The sequence below is a fragment of the Zeus faber genome, assembly GCF_960531495.2.
Source record: "Zeus faber genome assembly, chromosome: 19".
In the NCBI taxonomy this organism is placed as follows: Eukaryota; Metazoa; Chordata; class Actinopteri; order Zeiformes; family Zeidae; genus Zeus; species Zeus faber.
Genome location: NC_137206.1, coordinates 12,232,349 through 12,244,044, shown reverse-complemented (window position 1 = coordinate 12,244,044; position 11,696 = coordinate 12,232,349). Strand labels below are relative to the sequence as shown.

At 48.3% G+C, this 11,696-nt stretch overlaps 1 protein-coding gene across 1 annotated transcript in view; it reads right to left on the bottom strand.

The window, feature by feature from the left end:
• Positions 1-4,934, bottom strand: part of pard3aa (par-3 family cell polarity regulator alpha, a) — a 350,702-nt gene extending 345,768 nt beyond the window's left edge. The window contains exon 1 of the mRNA XM_080020374.1: positions 4,739-4,934. Coding sequence (XP_079876500.1) covers positions 4,739-4,858 — 120 coding nt within the window. The 5' untranslated portion in view covers positions 4,859-4,934. The remainder of the gene's footprint in view (positions 1-4,738) is intronic.
• Positions 4,935-11,696: the final 6,762 nt, after the last annotated feature.

Genomic DNA, 11,696 nt, shown 5'->3' with positions numbered 1-11,696 from the left:
AAAAAAGCGCCCGCTAATCTCACGGTGTTGTCGCATTGTCGAGTTCTGCTAGTCACGGCGGTTGGAAAGCACTTATTATACCTCTGAATCACAGCAATCCCTCAGACGGTACAAACACAGGTGTTGCTGCCTTGGGGTTCTCTCTTTCTGTCCACAGTACATCAAGTCGTGTTTTATAAAGTGTGCGTTTATGTGAGACGTTAACATCATGACACCATCGCCTTGAGTTGGTTGCGATCATTTTATAAGATCCTTAGATTCCGCGATCATACTGTATGTTTCCCTCCAAATGTAAGGTCAGTTCCATGTCAATGTTAGAAATGTTGCTGCCGATAACATCTGAATGGTGTCATGAGCACACTTCACGGCTTTCAAAGTCGTCGGATCGCCGTGCGGCTCCCGCGACACAACTTTCTGTTGTCACACGTTACCAGCTCCTTCACCAGGAGGAATCCCAGACGAGGCTTTTGTCAGGTAAACGCAGGTGAGGAGTGACAGCGGAAATGACGCCATACCTTGAGAGGAAAAGTAAAATAGGTATGTTGTGTGTTTGTGGCTGCGTCTCCGGTGCACTTCCGTCTCTCACCCCGTGTCTGCTCCGATTGGCCATAGCTCGTTGCGTCCCTCCCGACCAGATATTAAACCTGCTTGATATCCGCCCGTCGCTCACGGCAGCGGGCTATGTTTTGCCTCCGAAAAACCTGCCGGCGAGTGGAAAGTCAGACAGAAATGTGGTGGTCCGAACTCGGCATAAGGTGCTTTCCAATCAGCTGAGTTGAGGCACATTTAAAGTCAGACCCAAAATCTTTTGTTTCCGTTGCTCAGCGCCAATATATGTCTCTTCTTCCACAAATTGCGGCCACTTGAGAGGGCTGTCTTAATGTTTCGCCTGGCTCCCCGGACACTTTTCCCCCAGCGTCGATTTTGTTTTGATTGATGACGCACGCATATCTCTGGGTAGGCTCCCATCAAGGGCTTGTGTGGTGTGAGGAAATTCCTGATGTGTACGTGCAATATGACTGTGAACATGCAAATGTCTGGCGGGAAAAAAAATTACAATTTATGCTGTGATTAAAAAAAAAAGAAATCCTTATTTGGTAGAAACCTGCCTTCTTTTCAAAGAGTATGCATGTGTGTGTGTGCGTGCGTGTGCGTGTGCGTGAGGGGCGGGGTCGTTTTCTATGTTGGATCACAGACAATGACTGACAACAGTGGAGGAGGACGTAGAGACAACTTGAAGCCGTGGAATAAAGAAGGGCTTTGATCCTCTCTGTGACTGTGCAAAGTGTCAATCTCAGAGTTGAGGTAATTGTCCATTGTGCGTGTTTCCTGCTGCAAGGGGAGACACTAATAAAGAGCCTCCCAGGGAGCCCTAGACAGAGAATATCAGGTTCACCGTTGACACATTTTATCTTACTAGGTCCCTGAGTGGTCCGCATTGTATCTTACAAGGTTGGCATGGGCGGCTGCAGCAATGGATGGAATGTTTCCAAGTTTTGGCTTCTCAGGAAGTCGAAACACAGCCCTGACGATGCTTGTGACCGACCTATTTGGTTTCCCCGTCCAATTCAAGGCAAGACAGAGATAATGTCAGGTGTAAAGGAGAGTGTCGGGGTAGAGGAGTATGTATTGTTTGTTCTGTATGTATGCACGCGGCCCAATTGTTGGGCTACCTGAAAACTACCTGACGGGCTAGAAATAGTCAAAACACAGACCGGCCCTTCTGGGATTTGCCAGAACTGCCCGATGGCCAGTCCGGGCCTGGTGGTTTCTTAAAAACAAGATGGCTTTCCTCTCCTTCTGACACAGAGATTTTCTTAGCTATTACCATCACTACAGCTTTTTCTATTGGCTCAGAATGCTGCCATCCCCACGTAGCTAATGATTTAGTCTGCGTGCAATGTAAAATAAACTAATCACAAAACAGTAATTACCGTAGTTTCTTTGTTTTCAAATTGTTCCCTCTTATTTGGGCCGAGGCTTAGACCTTCAAATAATAAATAAGCAGAAGAAGCAGCCCACCGAGTTATAGCGCTGTCATAAATGACTCTTCAGCCAAATTCAAACAGGATTAGTTATACAGCAGACTGTACAGCTACTAAACACACTTCTGCAACAAGAAAATATAAATTAACAATAAGCCAAGCAACAAATCCAAAGACGGCAAATTGTGCCAAGCCTGATTACTATGTGGTGCTTTCAAAATGGACGGCCACGACTGAAAACCTTTGTGCCTGGCCAATTACGTAATCTGCTCCAGAGTTTTCAGCTTCCGCCATGTGAAAACTACAGACACTGCAGATTTGGACCAGATTAAAATCCTCTACCGGTAAGCATAGTTTATAGCACACTTTATTGTATTCTACCATTTGGAACTTTGACATGGCACTCAACTAAATATTCAGCATTTCACGTAGAGTTTACGATCCCTGCGCCATGAGGATTAGGACCCGCGGCTCAATCGTGTATTTAATCCTCTTGAAAGGGAAAGCGCTAAAACAGTAGGGCTGATTTGGTTGTTTGCCCAACAAGTGAGCGGGTGACTATTTGTTTCGATTAGGCTTATTTGCCAATTCCATAATGCTTATTTTCTGCTCACTGTATCTCTACATTTGAAATTGTCATGAGCCGCTGAGCTGAGGGAGTTTTGGGTACAAGGCAGCTTTCTCTGTAGACGTTAGTGCAAACGTGAGTCATAAAAGAGACTGGATTGTATGGCTGTTGTTATACCAGAAGGATCAATACGGACAAATGAGAGACACTATGTCACACAGGACCATGGCTAGTGAAGCAACTTTCTTTGTTTGAGTAGACCCACAACTGAGGTCCAATTTGTAAGCTCGTAGTCAACCCAAAGTGTGTAGTCCCCCGGCTCTAATCCAGCGGTCGAAATTTCTTGGCCCGCCTGCGATAGCGAGTCTTGAACCGGAGCCAAGAGTTCTCTTGATGGAAAGCCACACTTCCCACTGTAGGGATCAATGAGCCAGTCGCCGCTGGTCTGCTGAACCATGGAAAACCGACAAGCATGGACATACCAGAGTGGTGTGTGTGTGTGTGTGCGTGTGTGTGCGTGCTTGTGTGTGTGTGCGTGCGTGTGTGTGTGCGCGTCACCGAGGCGGAAGTCTTCGAGAGTCAGTTTGTGTTGACCTTCCACATCAGTGTTTGCCTTCGCTGATAAAAATCTACTACTGAAGAGCGGCAGTTCCCGTGGAAAGAAAACCCAGGAAACCCCTTCACGTATGTTAAGACATGTGGATCTTACAGCTGTTGGCACGGCACAACTTGTGTGGCAAAGGATGTCATTTAGATGTGATCAGGTTTCTGAGGAGCGGTCACAAATTACAAATTTTCAAACGTCAATTTTTTACCTGGGAGGAGGTTAACTCGGTGGCACGGTGGCTCAGTGGTTAGCACTGCCACCTCACGGCAAAATGGTTCTGGGTTCAAACCCCACTGAGGGGGGGGTTCTGCACGCCAGGGTAACGACCCTGACCATGACTAAGTCACTGGCTCCAGATCCGGAGTTGCTCCCTAGACACGCGCAGCACTATTGCCGCTAATGGTTGAAATGCAGAGGACAAATTACCCCACAGGTGTCCTTTTCAATTTCTTGAAATACAACTGAGATGTAGTAAAAAAAAATAAAAATAAAAACCACAATTGGACCATTAACGTATTCCAAGCCCCTGAAGAAATACTTCTGCATTAATGTGAACCCAATGTGCACGTTAAAAAAAAAAAAAAACAGCTGCAGCAGGTTATAAACTGTCATTCGACCTGTGGCCTCCATCCCGCCCGAACAGCTGCTGGAAGCTCTGAGAGGGAAAGGTGCAGTGTCTACTCAAAGACTGCGTCGCACTCCATGAACCTGAAGTTAGACGACTGCGGTGGATATTTAGCCAAGTCAAATAACATGACAACGCGCTTTACTTGCCCATCGAAGACACACCGGCCGAATATAAACGCACCTCTGGATTATTCAAAACATGAATTAGTCACAGTCGTACAGGTAAGGCGCAGTGAATGATGATGGGCAGACTCCAAGCGTTGTGCAAAACAAAGTAGGTGGAATTTTAAAATACCCATAATAAATCAGACAGAAAATACATACGCACAACAAAAACAAAATCGATCAGCAACGCGTATATGAACGCGTGTGCATGCAGCGTACTACGATGCACCTCGTTCAACGGGGAACACTATGTACAGCTGGAAGGCGGCGTCGTGGACGGATCACACCGAAATGTGCAACGACGGAGATCGGGTTGCGCGACAAGGCAAAATCGGATTCCGCATCGTCGATCTGCGAGGTCGGGGTGGGTCGGGTCGGGTCGGGTCGGGTCGGGTCGGGGGGAAAAAAAAACAAACGTCAAACAAAGTTCCAAACAAAAGTTTTTGCGACAGTTTATTGACCATCAAGCGATTCGACCAGGGGTGTACTCAGTCCAGCATGACACTGTTAACTATGCACTAGACGGATAGATAAGATAGATAGATAAGATAGATAGATAGATAGATAGATAAGATAGATAGATAGATAGATAGATAGATAGATAGATACTGTACTAGATATATGAAACAATGAATTGGTAATATGTGAAATAAACCCAGAACATAAACAACAAACCAAGCATTGACCCTTGAGTCCGCGCTGCCTTCGGCGACTCTTGTCTGATCTCAGCGGGGTTTTTTTTTTGGGGGTTTTTTTTTTAGCCAAAGCAAAAGCACGGGCGCCTACCTTGGCGATGGCCTTCCGATACCTCATCGCGGCTTGCTGGATGAGGCTGCGGACTTTGATACTCCCGTCCCCGCACGGCACCACCACCCGGGTCCTGCCGAAGCTCACCGTCACTTTCATTTCCCCGCTACTTCGGTATTCCACTCCCGCAGCGCGCTCCCCGCGGCATGGCCGAGGGGCGGAAAACGCGAGTTAAAGGAAGAACAAAAAAAAAACCACAAACAAAACAAAAAAAAAAAACACAACCGCATCTCACTCCACCCACCCACCCACCCACCCACCCAAGGGACGCGGCGTTGCGGAGCGGTGAAGCGGAGCTGGGTGGCGCCTCCACGCCGCGCGGACTCGCCGGAGCACCTCCCGGAGCCGCGGAGAGTTGGGAGCGACTCCGCGCTCGCTTCGCAGAGTCGGTCGCCGCGAACGGCTCTGCGAAGCGACGCGGCCGCCGCGGTGTGGTGGTTTACCGTCGCCGGGGGGACAGAATTCGAGTCCCGGGGTCAAAAAAAAAATGAGATGACATAAAATAAAGTAAAACAGGAAGATAAAACGAGGAGCGATAATGCGTATTCGTCGTGGGGAATTCACACCAAAATAAATAATGGCGACCGAACGATTTGATTCGTGAGGCTATTTAGTTTAGCCCGACTATTTTAAGCTCTCGCTCGTCGTTTGCGCCGACTGGATTTAATTTCACGAGTCTGTTTGTTGGTTTGTTGGTTTGTTTGTTTGTCTGTCTGTTTGTTTGTCTGTTTGTCTGTTGTTCTCGGTGACTCGTCCAGAACCGGGTCTCGAAAAAGGCGTCGAAACTTTCCTCGGGGAGCTTCGCGACGAGCGGTCACGTGGTCGCACAGGTAGACCACAATGATTGCGTCATCGCGGTGACGCCGGGACTCGCTGGAACGAAAACATATTCCGCGTTTGCAAATTTCCTTCGGCGACGCGACGTAAAAGTACAGGTGCGTTTGCAAAGAAAGACACTTTACTAAAAGTAGTAAAAATAAAGTAAAAAAACAAAACAAAAAAAAACAACAACTCAGCATCATCAGTGAAGTAGATTTTTTTTTTTTTCATTTTGTTTATAAATATTTGCACGATAAAATGTGTTGAACAATAAAATAAAATGAAATGAATAAAAAAATATATATAAGAATCCCTTGGGATTTCCCTGGAATTCCCTATTTTAGGATCCCAGTCTGGGAACCACAGCAAAGCGGTTCAGTACCTTTTCTTTTTTATTTTTTAAGCGATTGCGACAAATTCAGGCGATAAAGATAAAATAAAGCAAACAGCGGTTATTCTAAAATATGAAACCTGTCCTTTTTAGTTGGGGATGGTTTTACCCCCCTCCCCTAATATAGCCGCTCAACGTGAGTGTGAAACGATATATGCCTTAAAAAAAAAACAGTAAAGACGACTGATTTGCGTGTCACCGATCAATAACGGGTTCTGTTTCAAACAGGTGAAGCCCTCCAGCTCCGTCCTTATTGGCCTCCCTCGTGCGCATGTGCTTCTTTGAAAGTACCCACTTGCCTATCAGCTGTAGCCTGCCCCTATAAGTTCGCCCTGCACCCGCTGTTCTACTCCCCATTTCCTACAGAGACCATTCACTGAAGACAGAAGATGTCAGCAAGTGCCCTGAAGATGAACGGGCGCTGGCGTCCCACCACGAGGGCCCTTTTCAGGGCTGGGTTCCCTTGGGCGGCGGTGCGAGGGACGCCCGGCACTTTTGTTGCCGATGGGCCGACAACATCCGCTGCCTCGGATGCCTGGGCTCCTTCCGCGCCAAACAGGGAGCCGGAGACTCAGCTGCAGCCACGCCCGTCTTGGGTCCCAGGCAATTGGCCCCGGGATCAGTTAAGACTAATCAACGAGCGGGAGGTAAAACCCCCGTCCCCACACACGTGTCGATCTGCTCCCGGCTTGTTCCACCAGGCCCACTCTCTACACTGAAAACTGGTGTGTACTTCATCTGGAGCATCAATCGTCTCCACGGGGGCCAGAGGTTAGCGCACCCACGGTCCGTCTGCTCCGCGAGGATTCTGTCATGGAAAGTACCCACCCAGAGGATGAGAGACGTTGAAGCGTCTCTTTTGCTGTTGGAGGTTGCATTGAGTGAGATTATGATGTGTTCAAGCTCTATTCCAGCGATCTCCACGCTATGGGCCACGGCCCACTGGTGGGCCGCGAGGGTATCGCAAGTGGGCCGCCAAATAATGGGCAAAACACATTGATTTTATTAAAAAAATTATAGATAGGAACTTATTTTAGGGCGTGCTACGTCCAAGCCAGACCAGGATCGGCGTGCACCTGCACATTTTTTAACTTGAGGTGACAGTCAAAATGGATCGGACAGGCGGGACAGTCCCACCTGTCAAACGGAAAAGAAAGATTCGGAGAAAGTATAACGCTGAATATTTATCACCTGGATTTTTTGGACAGGCACGGAAGACGAAGCGTTACCGCTGTGCGTGGTGTGTTCAGAGATTTTTTTCAAACGACGCTCCGAAGCCATGTCGACTGCGCCGTCACCTCCAGACAAAACACCAACGTCACCTGTCCAAGCCGCTTGAATTATTGGATAATAAACTCAAGGAGGATCAGGGCGAGGAAAAAGTCATGGAAACGTCACGTGTGTGCACCGAGGACGCAAAGGCAGCGGAAGCGTCCTATCGGGTCGCCCGACTCATAGCCAGGCCTGGTCAGCCGCATGCAATCGGGGAGAATTTAACTCTTCCCGCCAGGAAAGAGATGGTGGGGGTGATGTTGGGAGAGGAGGCGTGCGAGCCGATCAAGCTCGTCTCACTGTCTGACAACTCAGTCGGACGCAGGGTTGACGAGACGGCAGAGAATGTGTCAGAACAGCTGAAAACCAAGCGTACGAGAGAGTCCTTCTCACGGAAAATGGAGACGTGGTCGAGGCGAGTTGACCGGTCAATATTTGACCCTTTTGAGAGATCTTCTGACGAAGGAAGAAAGGCGGCCTCGCCCGTCACCGGGATCAGTCACGTCGAAGAGCACGGGCGCGATTTGAGGACCGCGCCGCGCGAATACTTCCCCATCCCAGATGTGCAGTGCAGCTGGATGGAAAAAATCTCCTCCGCCAGCCACAGTGACCAGACCCTCGCAGGCCTGAGCGCAAACGAGAAGGACGGTCTCGCGGATCTCCGCTGCGACAGTGCACTGAAACTGTCTTTCTCACGGGAGCACCTGGCAAACTTTTGGCTTCATGTTGCTTCCGAGTTTCCCCCGATCTGTCCGACGGAGCTGTGCGGTTTTCCGATGCCTTTCCTCCGAGTGTTGAGCCAGATCTTCGACCCTTAAGTCGGACATCACCCTTCTCATTAGGTGAGTTCATATTAATGTTCTCCTGTTATTGTTAGTTTTAGGTTCCATAGATATAAGGTTATTATTAACCCACCTCTTTTTGTTTTGTTTTACCACTGCTGCACTGTATGTATGAGCATGCATATGATTGTTAAAAAAATACGCCCTCTGAGAACGCACTGTTTGGCTCCCGTGGTACTTCTGGTGGGATGGGGGCGGCCACCACTTCTGACATTTCCAAGTGGGCCGCGAGTCCGAAAAGGTTGGAAACCACTGCTCCATTCAGTAAAAAGGAGTATTGGGCGAAGGTACATTATAACGTTATCATGGTGTGTTCAAATGTGTCTCGTAAAATTTAGTTTTTGGCGAGACACTTGAATAAATAGTTGTTTGAAAGAGAAATTTGTTGATGTTTCGGCGGCAACATAAAATAGATATTAGAGGGGGAATTACGCCCTGTTTAACTTCCCAACACAAGTTCTAAGCAGCTTATAATACATAATTAAAAACTACTAATGCCAAGATTTTTATTCATTTATTTTTTTCATCAAAGCAAATATTTAAATAAAAATACAATAATTGATTTCCTAATCATTTGAATTGTGTGTTTTTATACAAACAACCACTATAGATGACAATGACAAAGTAAAAGGATAACATTTAGAACAACATTTTGATTGTGGGACGGTTAAAATTGTTTTTCGGGACGGCGGTGAAAACGTAATGGGTGTCACTCTCACTCACCTCTGGTAGAGCAGGTCTGCATATATAAGAATAGTAATTTCTTTTTTTTTTTTTTACTCATTTGTGACTTGAAAAGGCAGAAGATTGCTCCGCTTTTCTTTTTTTTCCTGCACTAAAGTACAAGTGAATGAACGAGTGCACCACCTCAAGAATATCGTTTTCATAAATGTAAAAAGTTGTTCATGTTCACTACAGTCATTCTGCTGTTCTCTGCTACCAGCCAAGAAAAGGAAAGTCGTACCTCTCTCATGTTGTAGCCTTGTTGTATTTGTCTTTTAATAAAAATCTAAAATTGTATGCCCTCAATGTTGTAAATTTTTCCCCGTAGTATCGAAAATGGTATTGAATATCGATATTTTTCAAGGTATTGTATCGCGGCTAGAAACTCCAGCATCGTGACAACACTACCTCGCAGTCACGGTCCATGTGATCTTCGCGATTAAAACCTCTCAGTGCTCCCCGCCGATCGATCCTCTAAGCTTGGTCCAAGTTTATTACAATTTCCTGAGGCTCATTTGCTCAGCGGCGGCGAGGCGGGCAGGGCGCGGCGTCCGCCCTCCCGCACCCAGGAGGCGCCTGACAAAATGGTGGCTTATGAAATGGAGGTTTGTAAAACCACGTCGGTAGCCAGAAAGGACATCCTCTGCCCGCAATTCCAGGCTCCCAACGGTGCACGTTCCAGGTGCCGTCTCCACCTACCTCCCCTTCACAGCCATAGAGGGTAGAGTCCAGTCCAGAAACGCCCAGACGAAGGGGATCCCTCGTCTTTGAGGCCGGACTGACGGATCATGCCAAATGGAAGATGGACAGGAAGCCGACTCAGCCAAATCAGTGCCACCAGCTCCTTTCTGAGTTCGCGGAGAAGAGCCTGAAGTGCAGGGCACAGTCGCCGGCGGCGGCCAACAACATCGCCCTCCTCAGCACTTCCCTGGGCACCTTGCCGGCAGGCCAGTGGGAGAGACTGTCTCAGAAGGACATGGATGAGGCAGCAAGGGCCGCGGAGACACCATTCTTCACCTGGCTCAAGCCCGGCAGAGAGAGAGAGAGAGAGAGAGAGAGAGAGAGAGAGAGAGAATCGGCAGAGAGGGCCATGACATGGTCTACACAGACCCGGCGTCTTCCGCCAGCAAACAGCCCGACCGGAATTTATTCCCACTACTTCCTGGTTCCCAAAAAGACGGGGAGTGAGACGCACTGATTCTGGATTTACGAGCTCCCAACAAACTTATTGTGAAGAAACCATTCTGCATGCTGATTACCCAGCGCCTGTTAGGTCACATCATGACGGGAGACCAGTTCACCTCAATCGATCTCAATGCGCATTTTCATATACCCGTCCTGCCCGACACACAGACGACTTTCTCTGCTTTGCCTTTACGGCAATAACCTAGGTGTACCAGCGGATACCCTTTGGTTATTCCCTAGCACTGCACACCATTTCTGGCCCTCGGCACACCCCTGGGAAGGACGCCCAGTCACATGTCTATGTTCACGCATACGTCTCTGACAGGATGGGGAGGAGCGTGCCACTCCTTTGCAACGGGGCGGTGGGAGTGGCCGAATCCCCCATCCGAACACAAGCATGTTGGAACTAAACCCGGTCCTCCTGGTGCTACAACAGTTTGGCTCCCGGTTAAGGGACCGCAATGTTCTAGTCAGGATAGACAACCAATCGGAGGAGGCTTATATCAACCAACAGGGCAGAGGGAAGTCAGTTAATCTGCATCGCTCAGCAGCCAGAATGTGGCACTGGGCGCATGCCAACCTCTGCAGCCTGAGAGCTTCCTGCATTCCAGGAATACAGAACATACAGTAGGGGCCGATCTGTTGTCCCCCGGGGGTCCACCAGAGAACGAGGGGGAACCTGAAGCCGGACATAGTTCAGCAGATCTGGCGCCGCTTCGGATGAAGCACGGGTTGACCTGTTTGCAGCCAGGGGGAGCCCTCAGTGACCACTCTGGTTCTGGCCTAACCGACGGGACGAATCCCCACTGAGAGTGGACACGTTCCCCCACGGCCCCTGGCCGCCCAAACCATGACTTTTGTGATCCGTTGCACCCCAAGCACGGGTTGAATCACCCATCCCTACGCACACAGGGAGGGAGACACTGTGATCACAAGGTTCCATCTGCTCCCGGGTTACCACTCTCTTCAATAAAATGGTTTGGCTTCGATATCATCGCCTGTCTCTCTGTGTCGGGAAGCCTAGCAAAAGCCACTTGGTGGCGTGTGGCAGTTTATACGTTTTTCTCTGCTTGCTGGGGGTTTGGGGAATTCACCCGGGCCTCAGTTTGCTGTTGGGGTTATGTGGTGTGGGGGTGGTGTGATCTAAGCAGCCACGCCTGTCTTGGGTCTAGTTAATTGGGCCCGGGATCAGGGGTGGCCATGCACCTGTTGATCATCAGCGCAACCAATGAGCACGGGTTGAATCACCCATCCCCACACACACAGGAGGGAGGCCTCCCGTCCTGTGCCTTCGTCATGACAACGTTCCATCTACGTCCGGCTTGTTGCGTCTTTCCACTCCCGTCAATAGAATGGGTCGTCTTCAGCCCGGCAAAAGCCACTTAGATGGACTGTGGCAGGGGATCTCAGATTTATTGTTGGAGAAGATGCTGTAGAAAGACATCTGGCTGCAAAATGAATTACCGCAAATTCCATTAAAAAAAATAGTATCACAAGTTAACTATTGCTAGATTTACAACTATTGATCTGAAAATAACTCTGCATATTGATCATGTCAGACAATTATCAGAACATCTAAACAAATGACAACCGTTTACATAAAACCCCTGTGTTGTTTATTTATTTATTTAACAAGCAGCAGAATTTTGTTTGTCACCTCCTTTTTTTTTTTTTTTCCTTTAAATTTGAAAGTAGATACAATAAG